The sequence below is a fragment of the Channa argus genome, chromosome 18 (assembly GCF_033026475.1).
Source record: "Channa argus isolate prfri chromosome 18, Channa argus male v1.0, whole genome shotgun sequence".
NCBI lineage: Eukaryota > Metazoa > Chordata > Actinopteri > Anabantiformes > Channidae > Channa > Channa argus.
Genome location: NC_090214.1, coordinates 14,323,403 through 14,341,994, shown reverse-complemented (window position 1 = coordinate 14,341,994; position 18,592 = coordinate 14,323,403). Strand labels below are relative to the sequence as shown.

The 18,592-nt window shown below is 39.3% G+C and overlaps 1 protein-coding gene across 1 annotated transcript; it reads left to right on the top strand.

Moving 5' to 3' along the window:
• The first annotated feature begins 5,236 nt into the window (after nucleotides 1–5,236).
• On the top strand, nucleotides 5,237–18,496 carry LOC137103378 (ras-GEF domain-containing family member 1B-B-like). The gene is made up of 14 exons (XM_067483670.1): nucleotides 5,237–5,470; nucleotides 11,092–11,622; nucleotides 11,783–11,905; nucleotides 12,183–12,320; nucleotides 13,135–13,350; nucleotides 13,625–13,699; nucleotides 14,984–15,076; nucleotides 15,375–15,477; nucleotides 15,955–16,034; nucleotides 16,212–16,307; nucleotides 16,404–16,499; nucleotides 16,722–16,845; nucleotides 17,004–17,076; nucleotides 17,166–18,496. Exons 2-14 carry the CDS (start codon nucleotides 11,098–11,100, stop codon nucleotides 17,197–17,199), a joined length of 1,776 nt encoding a protein of 591 aa, XP_067339771.1. The 5' UTR covers nucleotides 5,237–5,470; nucleotides 11,092–11,097; the 3' UTR covers nucleotides 17,200–18,496.
• Nucleotides 18,497–18,592: the final 96 nt, after the last annotated feature.

Sequence of the window (18,592 nt, the reverse complement as noted above, 5' to 3'; positions counted from 1 at the left end):
AGGTGATTCATATGTTTTTGAGAAATAAAATCTTAGAAACTGATCCAATTTGCCCTGATGACTCCTGCTTGAAAAAAAAAAACACTAACCATTTCAATATGCTGTTGCTAAAATTATCCTCTTCACTTCTCTTCCGAAAAATTCTGAAAAGCTAAAAACACACACTGCAATGTTTAAACTTTTAGTTTTGGTTTTTTAGGACTTTTGCAAGATTTCCCCCCGAAACCAAAGAAAAAAAATGAATCTAGGGACAGCTGTGAACAACCTTTTATTTACTTTTTTTCTTATGTGTATATACTAATTGGCCTTTGGGGTCTGTTTTCTTTAGAAAAGTGGGGAAAAAAGGTTGTGCATCCGTATTTTGTCTCCAGACAGGGTCAGAAGGCTTCCAGTAGCTGAGTCAGACCCCTTACTGGAAGTCTGTGAGTCACCAGTCCCCTTTCCGATCCACTACTGTGCTCCCATTGCCCTCCACCCCTCTAAGCCTGATCTGTTATCATGCTTGTCGCTTGCTTTTATTCCTCCCTGCATGTAAACATAAAAAAAACTATATCTAGGGCATTTTAAAATGTGAAACTATTGTTTCTTTCTTTGCTGAATGCTTACATTTTAAATGTGTCACACTAATAGGTACATCCCTCAGAGAAAAGAATGTCACCATGAAAGACTCCCACCCTTCTAACTATTGTTGCCTGTCCCCTTTGCCTCCCCCTCCCCCAGTTCTCAGGCTGTCTACCTTCTTATCCCTCCTTTGCTGAACTGTAATGATATCACCCAGCTGTCACTGTGTAATACCACCCACCCTCACTACAGCAGATCATTTGCTGGCCGCTGACATCATTTGTTTTGTCCTTGTCATCATTTCCCTTAAATCCAAAAACACACCAGTCAATAGCTTCTGAACACATGATTTTCAACATTTTAGCTTAATATGGACCAATGTACTCATTGTAAATGCTTTTTTCTGTGTCATTCCTAGCTGTTTGTTGTTTACTATACATTGTGAAGACACAGTAACATCATTGATTATTGCGAGTCATGTTTCTGGCCAGCTGACGACCAATGTTCACTATCCTTTCAGCTTGTGTTCACGCTATACAGTTGCTTACTTCATTCTCCTGTGCCCTTCCGAGCAGGTAGCTTTAGAACTTCACATTTATATATTTTCCTCCAATGACAGCCGCTCCATTTTAGTGAGTGAGTGGATTAAAAAAGTGGATGTCAATAGATTGTGCTTTTTAACATAAAAATGTTAAAAAGCTCTGCAGAGCTGAGGAGAACTTTAACAATGGGTGATAAAGAGTGTCCCCATTCACATACAAACATTATGGGATTCATTGTTGATAAAACAATAGATTGGCCACTCTATGATAATAACCTTGATACAATAATGCTGTTATATTGTGGATTGCATTGTACAGGTCCAACTAATAAACTGATGACTTGTTGTTAAATTGTGCTTTTATGCACTTGTATAACACAATAGATAGATTGCACATCCACTGGCTTTGTGTTATTTCAGATTCTTGCCACAATGTTCTACGTGTTTTTAAGTCAACATTTTAATGATTGGTGCTTAGATGAAGAGACTGTAGCTGTGTCATAATCTATCAGTTAAATGCATTATCAGGTCACACTGAAACAATTTACCATGCACAGGGCATCCAGAAACTATTCAAAGCGCTTAACTTTTTATACATTTTATCTTACAGCGTTATTCCAGAATGGATCAAATTAATTATTTTCCTTAAAAATTCTACAAACAGTATCCCATAATGACAACATGAAAAACAGTTTGTTTGAAATCTTTGTAAATGTATTAAAAATAAAAAACAAAATAAAAATCACATGTACATAAGTCTTAATGGCCTTTGGCATGACACTCAAAATTGAGCTCTGGTGCATCCTGTTTTTATTGATAATCCTTGAAATTTTTCTACTACTTGATTAGAGTCCACCTGTGGGAAATTCAGTTGAATGGACATGATTTGGAAAAGCATACACCTGCCTGTATAAGGTCCCACAGTAAACAGTGCATGTCAGAGCACAAACCAAGCCATGAAGTCCAAGGGATTGTCTGTAGACATCAGAGACAGGATTGTATAGAGGCACATATCTTGGGAGGTGTACCGAACGATTTCTGCATCACTGAAGGTCCCAGTGAGCACAGTGGCCTGCATCATCTGTAAATGGAGAAAGTTTGAAACTACCAGGACTCTTCCTAGAGCAGGCAGGCCAGCCAAACTGAGCAATTGGGAGAGAAGGGCTTTAGTCAGCGAGGTGACCAAGAACCTGAAAGAGCTCCAGCTTTTCTCTGTGGAGAAAGGAGAACGTTCCAGAAGAACAACCATCCAAGATTGAATTCTTTGGCCTGAATGCCAAGTGTCATGTCTGGAGGAAACCGGGCACTGCTCACCGCTTGGCCAATACTTCCCTACAGTAAAGCATGGTGGTGGCAGCATCGTCCTGTCAGGATATTTTTCCCTCGACTTGTCAGGATCGAGGAAAAGATGAATGCAGCAATGTACAGAGACATCCTTGATGAAAACCTGTTCCAGAGGGCTGTGGACCTCAGACTGGGGGGACGGTTCACCTTTCAACAGCCAATATAACAAAGGAGTGGCTACAGGACAACTCTGTGAATGTCCTTGAGTGGCCCAGCCAGAGCTCAGACTTGAACCTGATTGAACATCTCCGGAGAAAATGGCTGTGCACCGATGCTCCTCATCCAACCTGGTGGAGCTTGAGAGGTACTGCAAAGAAGAATGGAAGAAACGGCCCAAAATCCAAGCTTGTCAAGCTTGTAACATCATACTCAAAAAGACTTGAGTCTATAATTGGTGCTAAAGGTGCTTCAACAAAAAATTAGGCAAACATGGTGAATACTTATATACATGTGATTTTTTTTTTTTTTTTTTTTTTTTTTTAATAAATTTGCAATAAATTTTCACCTTGTCATTATGGGGTATTGTTGGTAGAATGTTAGGGAAAATAATGAATTTAATGAATTTATTCAATTTTGTGAATACTTTCTGGATGCACTGTATATATGCACTGTATATTGCACAGCCACTAAGATTCACAGTCAAGACACCTGCTTACATTGTTTCTCTTGGTGATGCCAGAGTTGTTTTGATGAATTATGTGACAATGAGAAACATCTGTTGCATTATGCGACTAAGTGTGAGATGTTTGGGGAAGGTGACGAAGGTAAATGTCATGAAGATGTCCTTTGAGGCAATATTTTGGGTCAAGGTGGTCAATGGTTACGTCATACCCACCTTTGAGGTGAACTTATTGACATTGACATCTTTGATTTTATGTCACTTTGACAGGAAGTCTTCTGCAACACCGCACGTGGGAGTCAGGCAGGCAATCGAAGTTCAATCTCAAGAGGGCCCTCACTGAGCATCGCCACGGTCAAGTGCAAAGCAAAGGAGTGTGTGTTTGTGTGTGTATATGAGTGTACCTTTGTGCATTTATGATCCACGCAAGACTGAGCCGGAAACTGCACTTGAGTGGCTGGTGTAGGAGGTGGGTTATTGAAATGAGAAAAACCCTGCAGCCTGTAGGACTCAGAGATCAGCTATTCTTGCCTGAATGGTGATGTGTCAGTATGTAAGAGGCGTCAGTGATCAAAAAATGAGCGCCGCCCACAACCTCAGGGTCCGAACATACTGTAAATCTAAAGCTGTGTTTATGTAATTTGATGTTTATGCAATGAAAAGGACTGGACTGGGCTGAGATGGATGGCAGCAGTGCAGTGGTAGTTGAGGGGGTGGGTATAGTTTGTACCCACCTTGCTTTAATTACCATATTTCAGGAGAAATTAGACTGTTGGAGGGAGCATAGTATATATATTTAGAGTATATTCTAAACATTTAGAAAATGAGAAGAGGTGTGTTTTTTATATTCTGACAAAAAAAAAAAAGTTGAATTATGCTCCTAAAGTAGCAAGCCTCTTTTACCCTGCTGATGCAAACATTAAAAGCCAAACTGGATAGATAGACTGCAAGCAAGTTTTGTTCATACTCATGTTGTTACATGAAAACATAATTTTGATAATCTTGATATTTTCACTTCAATTTAAGGATAACTTTGTGTTATGGGTTGCCCCAACATTGTAGGCTCACAAAATCCTTTCAAACCCCCACTGGATTTCAAAATGATTGTCAACCAGATTGTACATAATTCCTGACAAAAAGTGATGCAACAACATACAATTAATGTAGTTCCTGTAAATAAAGAGAAACCTGTAAATTACCACTTTGCCTTTACTACAGCTGCAGATCTGGTTCTGGCAAGATCAGCTAATTACCTGTGTGAGCAAGTCTGATCTGAATGGTCATACGTCATCTCACTCCTTTACTCACAAACATTTGGTATATGTAAGCAGAATTAAGAACAATGTTCTAAACTGGAATTAGATTTGAAATTATATATTATGCATTTCACAGTATCTAAATATAATGTGTAACACAAAAGGCGACACTGTTAGATATGAATTTTTAGTTGTCCTCAGCTCTACAGAGATTTTTAGCATTATAGTGTTTGCTTCACTTGCTCTTCATGGCAAACACATTTCAGCCAAAAAGCTTTAGTAAGTATTTTTAAAGGTTCTTTATGTTGACAAAATGTTAACTTTGGAGCAAATATTAAATAATTGTGAAAATACAGGCAAATAACCAAAAAAGTAGAAGCACATTTAGAGTAAATGACTTGGCTTAATATTATTATTATATCAATAATATTTTTGTCACCTAGAAATCATCATTTCTTCATATGGTAGTCAAAAGCTACAGTAACTATAGAGTATCCAAAGGTAAACTCTCACAAACAGAAAATACTTTTATGAAAAAGAAATTGCTAAGCAGCGTCACACACAGGACCCCCACCCCCACCCCACCTCACACACACACACACACACACACACACACACACACACACACACACACACACAGACGCACGCACCACATTCCAGGAGGAAACATTACACCTTCCATTCCAACTCTCCAACAAAAACAATCGCAATTTCGGGCAGGGTTTGCGAGAAAGAACTAGACAGACGGCGAGCCAGCCAATCAGCCTGTCAGGAATTTTCGATTTTTCCACTCCAAGAACACGATTGGTCAGTACCATACCCCAGAGAGACCCGCCTCGGTGCAGCGATTGGTCGGTTTTCCCGGCTCTCTGGAAGTCATTTGAATACGCCTTGCTTTGTGGCTTTCCTCTGCGCTGCTGGTTCAAATTGCCTCAAATATCAGGAGGAGTAGAAACGCACATCTCAACACAACACAGACAGACTGCTGAAACGCTTATCTGCGTGTTACTCACTGCAGCTTTTTCCTTGTGTGAGGACTAGGCTGATACTGTGGAACTTACACTTAGCTTCGGATAGTCTTGTTTTTTCTTTTTCAACAGTTTGTGTCTGTGACCGAAACTGCTGAGCTGCATCATACAACGTTAAGAGGTAAGTTGTTCAGGGTTTGGATGATACATTTATTTAGAGGAGCCACAAACTTTATTGGTGCTGATCAGAAATTGAGCTTCACCGTCAACAATGTATTTCACTGGATTTAAATTAGTTATGCAACTCATGGTGATGACTTATAGGATCATAATAACAAATCTTACATTTTATAGTAACTAACTGAACATTTACGTCATGAAATCGTGTTTACAACATTTCTGTCATTGCATTTGGTATTTGGCATCATAAAGTGTATATAGCATCATTTGTAAGTCAAAAAAATGTATCAGCCTTTCTTGTGATATTCGAAAAAAATACTGCAAACATTGTCTTTATACCTCCTCATGGCGATATTTGTTGTTATTATTGTTTACCACCCATATGAGTTTATAATTAGGCACACAAACAAGCATTTCGTTCCAGCACCTGTGATGGGACTGTGGTTGCACAGCATGGCTTTTTCACAGTCAGCTTTTACTTGTGCTGTGTTATGAGTCAGTCAGAAACACAAAATGTAGACCAGCGTGTGTGTGTGTGTGTGTGTGTGTGTGTGTGTGTGTGTGTGTGTGTGTGTGTGTGTGTGAAAGAGAGAGAATAACAGATTGTGCGTGCCTGTAGGGAGAAGCAAAAGAAGTGAGAGAAAGCGTGTGTACTTCTGCCCACCAGACTTTAAAAAGCTGAAATCATCTTATACTCCGTCCAAAAAAGTCCCTTTATCCTCCTAAATTAATGCCTTGGTTTAAGTTAAAAGACTGGCTGCTTAAATTAGTATAAAATAACTATTTATTTTGTTTTGCCTCTTATAAAATGTTTTTTCTTTGAGTCCAGGTTAATACTGTACTAGCCTACCAGGTATTAAATAGGGCAGGTGTGTGTGTGTGCACTTATGAGTCTCTATGCATTGTGTGTGTGTGTGTCTGTGTGTATGTGAAGAGTCTACACAGATGGAAATACCTACTTGACTGTGTTTAGTCAATCTGTGTTTAGTGTCTGTCTGTGTGTCTGGATATGTGGATTTAGGCACAGGTGCAGGTTTTTACACTGGTCACTCAGTTGCAGCATCTGGTGTTACTGGTCTAACCAGATCCGTATGCTTACTCAAGTGTGACTGGAGTGGTTTGTTTGAGCTCTGTGATGTTTCCTCCTACTTGGCTCGGCTCATTTGGTCAGGTGACAATGAGGCTTGAACTCTAGTGGTCATAGTGCAAAGACAATGAGAACTCGGGGTCGATAACATAATATAGTGATGTAATTTAAACAAAGCAGAAGAAAACAAACCCAAAACACAAAAGAGCATGGGTGTTAGATGGATCCAGCTTCTCATGCTTGGCGAGCCAAGTCAAATAAAATCATATCTGGACTAAAGCTTGTATTCAGTTCAACACAATAATGTATACACTCACTTGCCACTTCATCAAGTCCACCTGTACAATCTAATACAGTGCAATAAAGCAGTTCTGCCATGAATTCTGCTTATACAATTTGTCAAATGTTACTGAGACTGTAAAAAAGTAATAATTCTACTATTATATGACTATTGAGGTCATAGGGGTGGTGGTGTACATTGTACTAGTAGGTGGCTATGTTTTGGCCAGCCATTTTAAAATGGATGATGTTGTATTTCAATACAAATGTCCATGCACCATTATTTGAGTCGTCAGAGATTCATCTTGTTTTGCCTGTGGGATTCTAAAATCAAGAAGAGTCGCTCCCCCACATGAAGAAGTATATCGAATCATTGTTGTTGTTTTTTTTTTTTATTATTACAGACCAGCCAAATTGATAAAAATAACAGGTAGCCTGCAGTGTCTCTTTTATGTGCAAAACTGTTTCTTGTACGATGTTGACAAAACCAACAACAAGCGCACAGCCTCAATTTGAACCTCATTCAATTGTTAGGAATCCGACTGACTGCAAAGGCTTTACTCAACACACCTGTCTTGCTCCATATCTGGTGTAACTTATTAGTGTCAAAGTACATAAGGTACAAAGATAGCATTACCTAACATTGGTCTTTTACTACTCTGAAATTAGTTTACAGGTCCTCTTATCAGGTGTGGGCTGTTCCTTCAGCCTGAAAGACTGCTGCTTGTGGCAAGTTTCCCTCACGTCCACATTGTGATAAACTTCATGCTGAACTTTATACCAGAGTTAGTACATTTAAAGATGTATGACATCCCGTTTGTGAGCCCAGATCAGGAGTCACACTAGGGTTGATCTAATTGTTTTGGCAGTATACACTGAATATTGTAGTAATAAAAACAGCTTCGTATATCTCCACAGCCAACTTAGATCATGTTTCTGCAGCCTAGATCCTGAATAATTCCCTAACCTCTAGTCCTGGTTAAAGGCTTCAAATTTAATTAGTTGTCACAAAAAGCAGAAGTCTTTCTTTTCAGCTCCTACTGTAGTTGACCATCAGGGGGTTTCAGCTCTGACTGCTAATACTAGGTCACAAAGCTCGTAGATCTTCGCTGGGGTCAATTGGCTTTGAATAAGGACAGTTAAAAATGAGCATGTTAGTGGCAGATGATTTGAATGCCGATTTGAATGCCAGTTTGCATGATTGTGCTGTTCGCTGTACGGCTGCAGAGTATTTAAGCTGTTGCTGTTCTTAAGGCCACGTGCATACGTATCTGATTATGTCAATATGTGAGTTTTGATATGCTGCTTTACCAGTGTTACAAACACAGATTGCTGTGTTTTTATTGCACTTCTCAATAAAAGGGCACATTTATGACACATGACCTCACAGTACATAATGTCTGCAGATAAAATAAGAGTTCACACCTAAGAAGAATGAGAAAGTCTGTGTTACTGGTTTGACTGATGTGAAAAGGATCTGGTTTATGCAGAGGCAGGGCGTCATGCGGCTTGATGGTTGAGAGCAGAGTGTGTGAAAGCTGCTGTGTGTGTCTGATCTGCTCTGATCTGCTCTGATCTCTTCCTGGGGGTCTTTGTGTGGTTGCTAATGCCATGACAGAATAGATAATACCACTATTGTTGAAGACCTCCCCCTCCTGTTAAAGTGGGCCCCAGAACAGCTTGGTATACCTTTTTAAAAAATCACATTTAGAGAAACAAAATAGCCTAAGGGTGAAAAGATTTAGGTTGGTTTCAGCTCTTGCCATGGCGTTATGGTAAAACTACTGTCAGACAAATAGTTTAATGGCGACTCTTCCCCAGAATCCGTTTATTCTTTTCAAAGTAAAAACATTTTCTACAGTAACATCTAAATATTTATAGCACACTAAATAGCAGCATTCATATACAGCAGGAGTATTTGGTAATTGCTACATTCATTAAACTATTACATTGTGTTGTCTCTTTGAAGCACTTTGGGCAAATTTACTGGTTTAATTATAAAACGCCGCCTGAAGCTACATCATTAGTTTTAGTATTTTGATAATCCTGGCTATGGCTTTTTAAGTAACGCACACAGTCAGCCATTTGTCAACATCTAAGGTATTGTCTGATGTGACAAATTACAAAATTGATGTGGGGAAAAATGGTTCTTCAGTACATGTAAAAGTTCGATTCAAGAGAAAACTCTGAACACAAGAAATTGTTTATACTAACATGTAACAAAGCTATACATTTCTTCATTTTACTGTATCTTTATTTCCACATCAAACTCCTTCATAAAGCTGCAATCTTCAAACATTAAAAACAAGAGGATGTAAACAGTGCTTTTAATGTGAAATTATGCTCTGAATGTCATCATTAAGTTGTCCATGGAGAGTCCAACCTGTGATTTAGAAGGAGTAAAATTTCAGTGCAGTGGCTTGGAAAGCCACAACTATCCAAAGGGTCAGCTTTTCAGGAAGTCTGTATGGAAAAAAGATTGGTTTTAAATTTTTACTGTTAGTTTTAGTTTTCCTCTTGCATAAGGTCACCTTGCAGTGCAAACAGAAGCTTGGAAATAGAAGAAAGGCATGCAAATTTACTTACTAGATTCTTATCTCTACTTGACCACCAGACCCGCACTTTTCAAGATTATGTATCGTAACTTTAAGAAGGTAAAGCCACTGTAATCTTTTAACCAAGTTAGAAGGAGAACAGCAGGCTGAGATCACAGAGTTCAGAAGACGGGTTGGCACTGGACGGGCTTACTCTGGCAGGACGCCAGGCGCTGTGGTACAGTGTAAAAGTGTATGTGTGTCTCTCTCTAGCCATGCTTTGTTTATGTGTGTCATGTGTGTGTGTTTGGATTATAATGGCAAGGGGATAGGCGCCAGGGTGGACAGGGTGTGTGTGTGTGTGTGTGTGTGTGTGTGTGTGTGTGTGTGTGTGTGTTGGTTTGTGTAAGATGTTGGCTCAGGCAGACACTCCTCTGATGGACAAACAAAAGTCGGCTGGATTCCTGCGGGGTTTTCTTTTCTGGCACAGTGTATGTACGTGCATGTGTATACATCACTGTGTGGGGTGTGTATGCCTGTGTGTGTGTGTAAATGCAGCTCGATTTACACTGGCATGTGGTTCCTAGACAGACAACAGTAGCAGGATAAAGATGGCTCCAGAGTTAAAGCACGCCTTGGTGGTGATCTTGGATCAGCTTACCAACCTCAGATCCAATTATCTTCACCATTAAGGCGAAAAAAGTTATTGCTGTCTTTAGATCATCCATCTGTCGGCCTGTTTCTCCCCTCACGCAGCACTGTTGCCAATAAGTTTGCTTCAGGTATGTGAGGGAAAAAAAAGGCTATTTGTAAAATCTCTACACATAAACACTTTTTATTTATTTATTTATTTTTTTAGAGAAAGTGAATTTCACAAGGAGGTATCTTTCAATAGTTCAAAGCCAAAACAGTAAACAGAGGAGGGGTAAAATTAAGTGATTAAGTGTAATTACTTTCAGAGACACCTCTGAGTCTTTGCTTTGCATGATCGAGCTGCTCAAACTAATGTTTTCACAACATTTGAACGCAGCTTAGACATCGACCACATTGCCTGAGTAAGAAGGTGGGGCTGAGTCACACTGTTTTGTGTTAAAAAAAAAAAAGTACACACCCGCAGGAGAATTTGTAGTCAGAATGCAGTTGTTGACTAAAAAGTGATGCAGAGACAAAAGATCATTTTAAAAAACAAAGCCTACTGTTGTGTTTTGCTTTCAGCAATTTAGCATTATTTTCTGACTTTAATAATTCATCAAAATGAAATGTTTTCAGTAAACATCCTTCTTAATTTATTCAGTCAAAGAAGTCTTTTTATGTAATTCACATCTCGTCTATGGGCAATATGACAATTTCTATTCTGAGATAATATGAATTTGTTTGCTCTTCATACCTTGGTTACTACTCTTTTTATCTTCATCTCTCCTCTATGAGTTTTCTAGTAGGTCTGTGTGACTTAACAAGTGGGTTGGGGCCCACCAGAGGCATTGCTCAAATGATTCTGAGGTCAATTATTTATTTATATATTTTCAGACTTTTCTACAACCATTGCCATTTACTTTGGGAACTTTGGAATTTTCAAGAATATTTCAGAGAAAACTATTAGTAATAGTACACAAGTTTAACGTTTTTAAACAATGGTGCAAATCAAATGATGTCATAAAATCACATGTACTAGGATTTTATTTACAATGTCCAACCCTAAACTTGTATTTTTGTCTGTTACAGGTCATCATGCCTCCCACAACTCCATATGCAGGAAAATTCAGCACTTGCACATCATACAGCAACAATAACAACCATCCTCAGCCTCAAAGCCCATACCGCAGCAGCACTGCCCCAAAGCCTACAAAGGAAAATATCTACAACTGTGCCTACTCCACCGCAGAAAACCCCTACAACATACCACAGCCTCACAGTTCGTACCGTAGCTGCTCCGTTTCTTCTGCAACAACTAAGGAGCATCATTACAAAAGCAGCGGCGCGGCTTCTGAGAACCCGTATTCGTCACCACAGCCCCACAGCCCCCGCCAACACAGCACTTCCTGTCCAGGCCGCGCATATCGTCACACCACCAGCAGCAGCAGTGGCAGTGAGCAGTCCTGTCGTAACAACGTCCCTGTAGCGAAAGCTCGTCAGTATGGACACGGTATCATAGCCAGCTATGGGGAGATGTGTTACCATGACAACAGCTTGGTTTCAGCTTCCCTTGAGGCGCTAATTCAGCACCTGGTTCCCACAGTGGACTACTACCCTGATGTAAGTAATGGTATTTATGTTTTAGGCAATGCATGATGTTTTTTTGCGGTCAGACAAAAAATTAGTTCAGTTTGAGGAAAGATGTCAGCAGTCGTGTGTATGAGAAGTTTTCTTGTCCTTTGTTGTTTCTCTGAGAGCTGTTTTGTCTCCTCATCATCAGAGGTCATATGTGTTCACTTTCCTGCTGAGTTCACGCCTCTTCCTGCACCCATACGAGCTCATGACGAGAGTTTGTCACCTGTGTGTGGAGCAGCAGAGGTCCGGAGATGCACTGCTGGACAAGGTTGGCAGATTGCACGCACGCATGCTCACACTGTCTGTTTTACTGTGTTGCTCCATTGGAACATCACACCCACTGTACAATTGTTGCAACCTAAGCTACAGACAAACACACACACACACACACACACACACACAAAATTCAAAAGCAAAGAAATTCCAGATGGAGGGGGTTTATTCTTTGTGTTATTCTTTGTGTGACAATGGGTTCAGATACTGTCCCACCCATAAATGCTACGTTTATTCCTGTGACACTTAATGTGCTATATAACTTTTTTCAGATCCGTTTCCGTGAGGTAGCCCCTAAATTGGTGCAACTGCTGACAGAGTGGACAGAAACGTTTCCATACGACTTCAGGGACGAGAGGATGATGCGCTGCCTAAAGGACATGACGCACCATGTGGCTCGGGGGGATGAGGTTAGCATCAAAGACTATCTCCTGCAGGACACACAGGCAAAAGTGTAAAACGTGATGTGATAATTTTGACAATGAAAGGTCTGTAACTCCTGCTGATTTCTCAACTTAATAGCAGTATAAATCTAGCATGTGGTTGCCAGGCTCACGATAAATAATACACATTGGGCCGCTAGAATAATTAAATCAAGGCTCAAAATAGATTTATTTTAACCCAGATGTGCCAAAGCTTGCAGCCACATATCCTGGACAAATGTGGCTGGCTTGGTCTGTACTGTTATACCATTAATAAAGTACAATCCCAGTTCTAAAAAGTTGGAAACATGTAAAAAAGTTAAATAAAAACAGAATGCAATGAGTTGCAAATCTTATCAACCCATATTCTATGCACAATAGAACAAAATGGAAAACTCTTCTGTATTCAGATGAATCCAAGTTTGAAATTCTATTTGGAAATCATAGACGGCGTGTCCTGCAGACTAAAGAGTATTAAAAGGGTTGTTAAAAGACAAGGGGCTGCTACACAATGGTAAACATCACCCTATTCCAACTATTTTGTGATGTCTTGCTGCCATCAAATTCAAAATGAGCTAATATTTTCCATGATATTATCAAATATCTCAGATATGTTAAAATATGCGTTTAAGAGATTCACAAGTCATTGCATTCTGTTTTTTATTTACATTAATATATCTTCTGAACTTTTTGGGCATTCTAATAATAGATGAGGCGAGTCTAGTTATTTCATCTTAAAGTTTGAATTACTTGTTATTTAGCATCATATCTAATGATTTAGTGTTGTCGTGTGTGCTTCTAGTACTCTTGGCGAGCCATGCAGCAGATGACCCAGCGGCTGATCAAACGGCTGTCAGCCCTAGGCCAGTACGAAGAAGCAGTGGCTGCTCTTAATGCTGTGGCATCGGAGCGGCCTGCTTCCCTGAAAAGCAAACAGGCCTCGGGTCAGAGAAACGACATCCTGAGTGTGTGCGATGACCCCTTCATCTTGGCTCAGCAGCTCACACACATTGAACTGGTAAGAACCTGTGTAATCATTTGCTGTTTGACATGGAGGATCTATAGTAGTTTGTTTAATTATGACATTATATGTGGTTGCTACTTAAGCTTTTAACTGAGCTAAGTTTACAAATTTATTGTTTTTGTGGTGTACAGTGTTTAGGAATGCATTTTTTTTAGACTTTTCATCTATACGTCATTTGTTGATCATGCTTTTCTTCTTGATAATTGATCATTTTTTCTTCTTTGTGCACACCTTACCATTGTTTTCTCTTCCTGCTCTTTGCCTACAGGACAGGCTGAGTTTTATCGGGCCTGAGGAGTTCATCCAAACATTTGCCATGAAGGATCCTCTGGAGAACCACAAGGTACAATCCATTTTGAATGCATCACTCCTTAGCTTGTTGTTTGGAAACTACAAATCACTATATTTCTTTTTACACTATCCCAATTACAACTCTTCTAGACTATTCAAACTTTAAAAATCTCTCAATTTGAAGCTTGGTTACTCATTCATTTGGTAAATGGTCACTTGTTTGCTTATTCCTAGAGTTACATTTGTTTTTATTCGATACTTTTCTAAAGCTACAGATCAGCTCGTGGCATATCGTTTTTTCTGTGTAATTTTCAGTTTCAAAGAAAAGCCACAGATTGTTGTCATTTTGAAGTTGTTCTTTCTTATTATGTTGATTAGGTGTCTTCATTTTTGGTTCTGCTTTAGGTGTAATTGTCAGCCTGCTTCAGGTTAATTTGCTTTAGAAACCACATGAAAGCCCCTTTCCCCTGACAGATAAAATGTGAATTTTGTATAGCTTATTTTAAATTCACCTTTTGAAACCACATCAAACACAGTATAAAAGAGCCATGCTGCATATGTCTAAGTGTATCTGAAGGGCTCTTTCCCTCCTAAGTAGGACTGTGAGTCAGCTGAAGGGTCATTTTCAATCAGCACCGCTGAGAACAAGCTTTGTGACTGTGCTGCATCTCACCGGTCCTTTGTTAGTTATATAAGACCCACTTTGTATAAAAGAGTGATTGAGTCAGTAGTCAGGGTCCTGAAGTGTAGAGGGGAAGTTTGGAGTGGAGTTGGCAGTCTGTGTTGTGTAAGCATTTAATAGAGCCATGATTCTCTGGGATTACATCATCATGGCCAAGTCAGGTTTATTTATACAAAGCTTTTATAATGTTTATTTATACAATAGTGCCTCTGGCAATCGGGTTCACCACAGAGCAACTCACAGAAAACTAAAAGACCCTAATGTAAATGAGATGGAAGTAACAACAGACACGTCACAGACTTCACTGTGCAGGTTGGAAGGATGGGTTGTCAAGACTCATTTACAAAGGACATTACAGAATAGCAGCAGTGTCTTTCATTAGATTTGTTTTTATTTTTTAGCTTTTAGGTGTTTTTGCCTTTCATTAGTTATAGTTGATATCACAGAGGTAGACAGGAGGGATTGGAGCAGAGATGGGAACAAAGGTACCGCGGCTGGAAGTGAAATGAGGACATTGTGGTTATACTGCGTAACTGTAACTGTTTAGCTAGCTGTTACAAAAATCTGTTAAAGGTGGGAGTGAAAGAAAGATTTCTGCACATAATGAAAGCGGTTATAAAAAAAATGAACCATATATCTCACTCCATGTTTTAGGGTTTCTTCAGGAAGCGTAAAACCAGTAATCTGGAGGCCTACGTCAACTGGTTCAACAGACTGAGTTATCTGGTGGCCACTGAGATATGCATGGTAAGATGTCTGTCCATGTTCACGAATAACAACACCTACTTTTATTACCTGCATACATGCTATTTGCTGTGTATGCAGGTGTCACTTCCATTTATATTAATTATGAAAGACAATCAGCCATCTAGAGTTGGCCATGTACTGTATAAAACAACTTTTAAAGCACAAACAATCTTGTTTGTCTGCTTTGTGTGTTTCAAAGGCCTGAACCTGAGTTGATTTAATTTGAAACTAAAATCTTCTTAAACAGCATTTTACATGACAGCTTTGATTCAGTTCCTATCATGTTCACTTTGTATAGCCAATGAAGAAGAAACACAGAGCACGGATAATAGAGTTCTTCATTGACGTGTCTCAGGAGTGTTTCAACATCGGCAACTTCAACTCCCTCATGGCAATCATCAGTGAGTATCCACAAAAAAAACACAGGACATCATATTGCATAGGCATCCAATATAGTAGACAAGTCTACTTGGACCAGCACACTTTGCTTGACAGGTGATTTCTGGGAATTGTAGTGCACAATTACCACATATTTAAACTTGTTTCTGCAGACATTTAAGAAAAAAGAGTCCTGCAGCATCCCAAACAGATCATGTGGTGCTAACGGGCACTAAAATCAATCATCAGTATTATTCTCTATTTCCAAATTAACTTTGTCGCAGCTTGTCGTCAAAGTAAGGAACACTACCCTTAGATTGTAGCTTCCATCACTTCTTTGTCAAAGAGCCAATAATCAAATTTAATAATGTCAGTAAATTCGGTGCCAGCTGGAGTCCTGGCTAGCACTAATCAGTTCAAGGAAGTAAAAAACTGAGTTAGTGGAGGCTTGAAGCAGTCCAGCCGGCTCAATTTCTGAGATCTGTTGCTTTGTCTTACAGCTGGGATGAACATGAGTCCTGTTTCCAGACTGAAGAAAACATGGAGTAAAGTCAACACTGATAAATTTGAAATACTGGAGGTGAGAAAACCCGGATACATACAAGACTTTGTACCTATGAACTAAAAATGTTATGTTGTAATGTTAACGTTTTTAGAGGGTTTTTATTTAAAATGTAGGATTACCAAAGCTTAATGCATCTAAATGCATATATGCATTTGTGTTTGATAAATGTTTCCTCTGCCTGAACTCATTCAGCACCAGATGGACCCATCCAGTAACTTCAGTAACTACCGCACTGCACTGCGTGGTGCCACCCAGAGGTCTGAGACTGCACACAGCAGCCAGGAGAAGGTGAGGAAGCACAGGATGAAACTTTTGGAAATGAAAGCAAAACATGTCATAAATTTAAAATGTGTGATTAAACTTGCCTTTGTCTCTTTCTTCCAGATTGTGATTCCTTTCTTCAGTCTCCTCATTAAAGACATCTACTTCCTGAATGAAGGCTGTGCCAGCAGGCTGCCCAATGGCCACATTAACTTTGAGGTCAGTCCGTAAATTACGTGCTGAGCATTTGACTGAAATCAGTTTGAGTTTGGATCTTGGTTCCTCTCAGCATAGCAGTGCTGTTCTTAGGGTTTCACAGTTCTCTGTTAAACTATATAACTGATTCCTACACAGCAAAAGCTCAGACTTTCACCCGTAACATAATGGCACCTCCTTGTGGTCAGAAAATAATGCAATTCTGTTCCTCTAATTCCTCAACAGAAATTGTGGGAGCTGGCAAAGCAAGTAAGCGAGTTCCTGGTTTGGCGCCAGGTGGTTTGTCCATTTGACAGAGACCGCCGAATCCTCCAGTACCTTGTCACCACACCTGTCTTCAGTGAAGATGGTTAGTGTATATTCTTATATTCTACTAACAATAGAACACTGTTACGTTTACAAATAACTTCATCTAGCTCATCATTTATTAATCACATGCCGCAGCATGCAGTTATCTACGGGGAAAAACAAATTAAACTCAAACTTTGACTTATTTTTCTGCTACAGAACTGCATCTGGCTTCGTATGAGAGTGAAGGACCTGAGAACAACATGGAGAAGGACAGCCGTAGGTCTCTTAGGTGGGTGTACAGACTTGTACACACATGATACCTGAACTAAGACAGAGGGATATGTCAAATAACATGATTTTCTGTATCCTATTTTCCAGGTCTTCCCTTCTCCATCGAGAGAATCGGTCTTAAGAGAAAGATGTTTCCTCTGCTTTGCAGACTGTAAATGAGCAAAGTGTATTAAAGCTACAGATTCCCTCATATTATCTTATGGATGTATTTTAACATTCCCTTGGCCAAAGTACAGATAAAATGCTGATCTACAGTACATAAGAACAATTGCAGCTGGAGCCACATTCTCACAATTTTATCTGGGCTTTGAGATCACAAGGAAATGAATGGTTCATAAATCATACTATAACAAGCCTGGATGAAATTCATCCGGTGCCACCAGCATTCAGCTGCAGAGTTGTTATATCCCTCTGTACTGCACGTCCTCATGAATGGTAATCATTTTTGAGTCTAATGATTCCCAAGAAAATGCTTGAATTGCTGTTTGCATCATCAGCTAGGCTTCTTCAATACCACCTCTGCTTTAGGCACTTAAAGGAAATCAAACCTGTCTGTGGATTTTGTGTATCTCCATCGGAGCAACAACAGCCTCGTGTGGAAGGATGAAAGACTGGTTTTGTCTTTGAATGAGACAGTTACGGACCTTAATGCTGGTATTACAAGATTAGCATTGCTTCTCTGGATATCCTGACTTTTGAGTGGTGAATTGAACCTGTACAACATCTAGTCCATTTTCTCCCACTTGGCACACAGCACCACGTTTTCCCGCTTTTTATCTAAAGCAAGTCAGTGCATCAGCCGGACTATTTTCATCAACAGCTTGGTATTTGGTTCTTAACATTTGGTGAGATTTTGACTCTGTGTTGGTGATGCAAATTTGTGCGATTGACAGCAACATCAAGTTAAACCCAAATGCACTTCAATGTGTGTGTGTGTGTGTGTATTGTAGAATTTGGTGACTCCTACTTTAAGGCATCTTTGAATACAGTATTAAGTTGTATTTTATATCAGAAGTTTAAGTGTGTATTCTTTGTTTATTCTTTTTTGAAGTTTTGCAGTGAGGTTGTTACTGGTTGGCTGGCTCTTTGCTGGTAAGCTCTTTTGTTAATACAACACCAGTTCATGTATGATATGAAAATATATTTTGGAGTCTGAATTCAACTTATGTGTACTTGCGCAGCTATAATTCAAACATGACGGGATCCTCAAATCTGCCTGCGAGGAAAAGTGATGCTACATTTGTATGTAAAAGCTCATTTTATGTGTCATATATTTTATAGTGTTTTTTTTCTCCACATATGCTTTTTTCAATCTCTTTGTGTATTATTTGTGTCACCTATCAGGGTACTTGTATTGAAGGTCATTGTGAAAAGAGAATTATATTTTTTTCTTTCGAATAAATGGTAAAACCAAATAATGTGTGATTTGGTTTTAAGCATCAGACAAAAATGGATTTCTGAATACACAAACAACAATGATATAAGCAAAGACATTTATTTACAATACACACTGA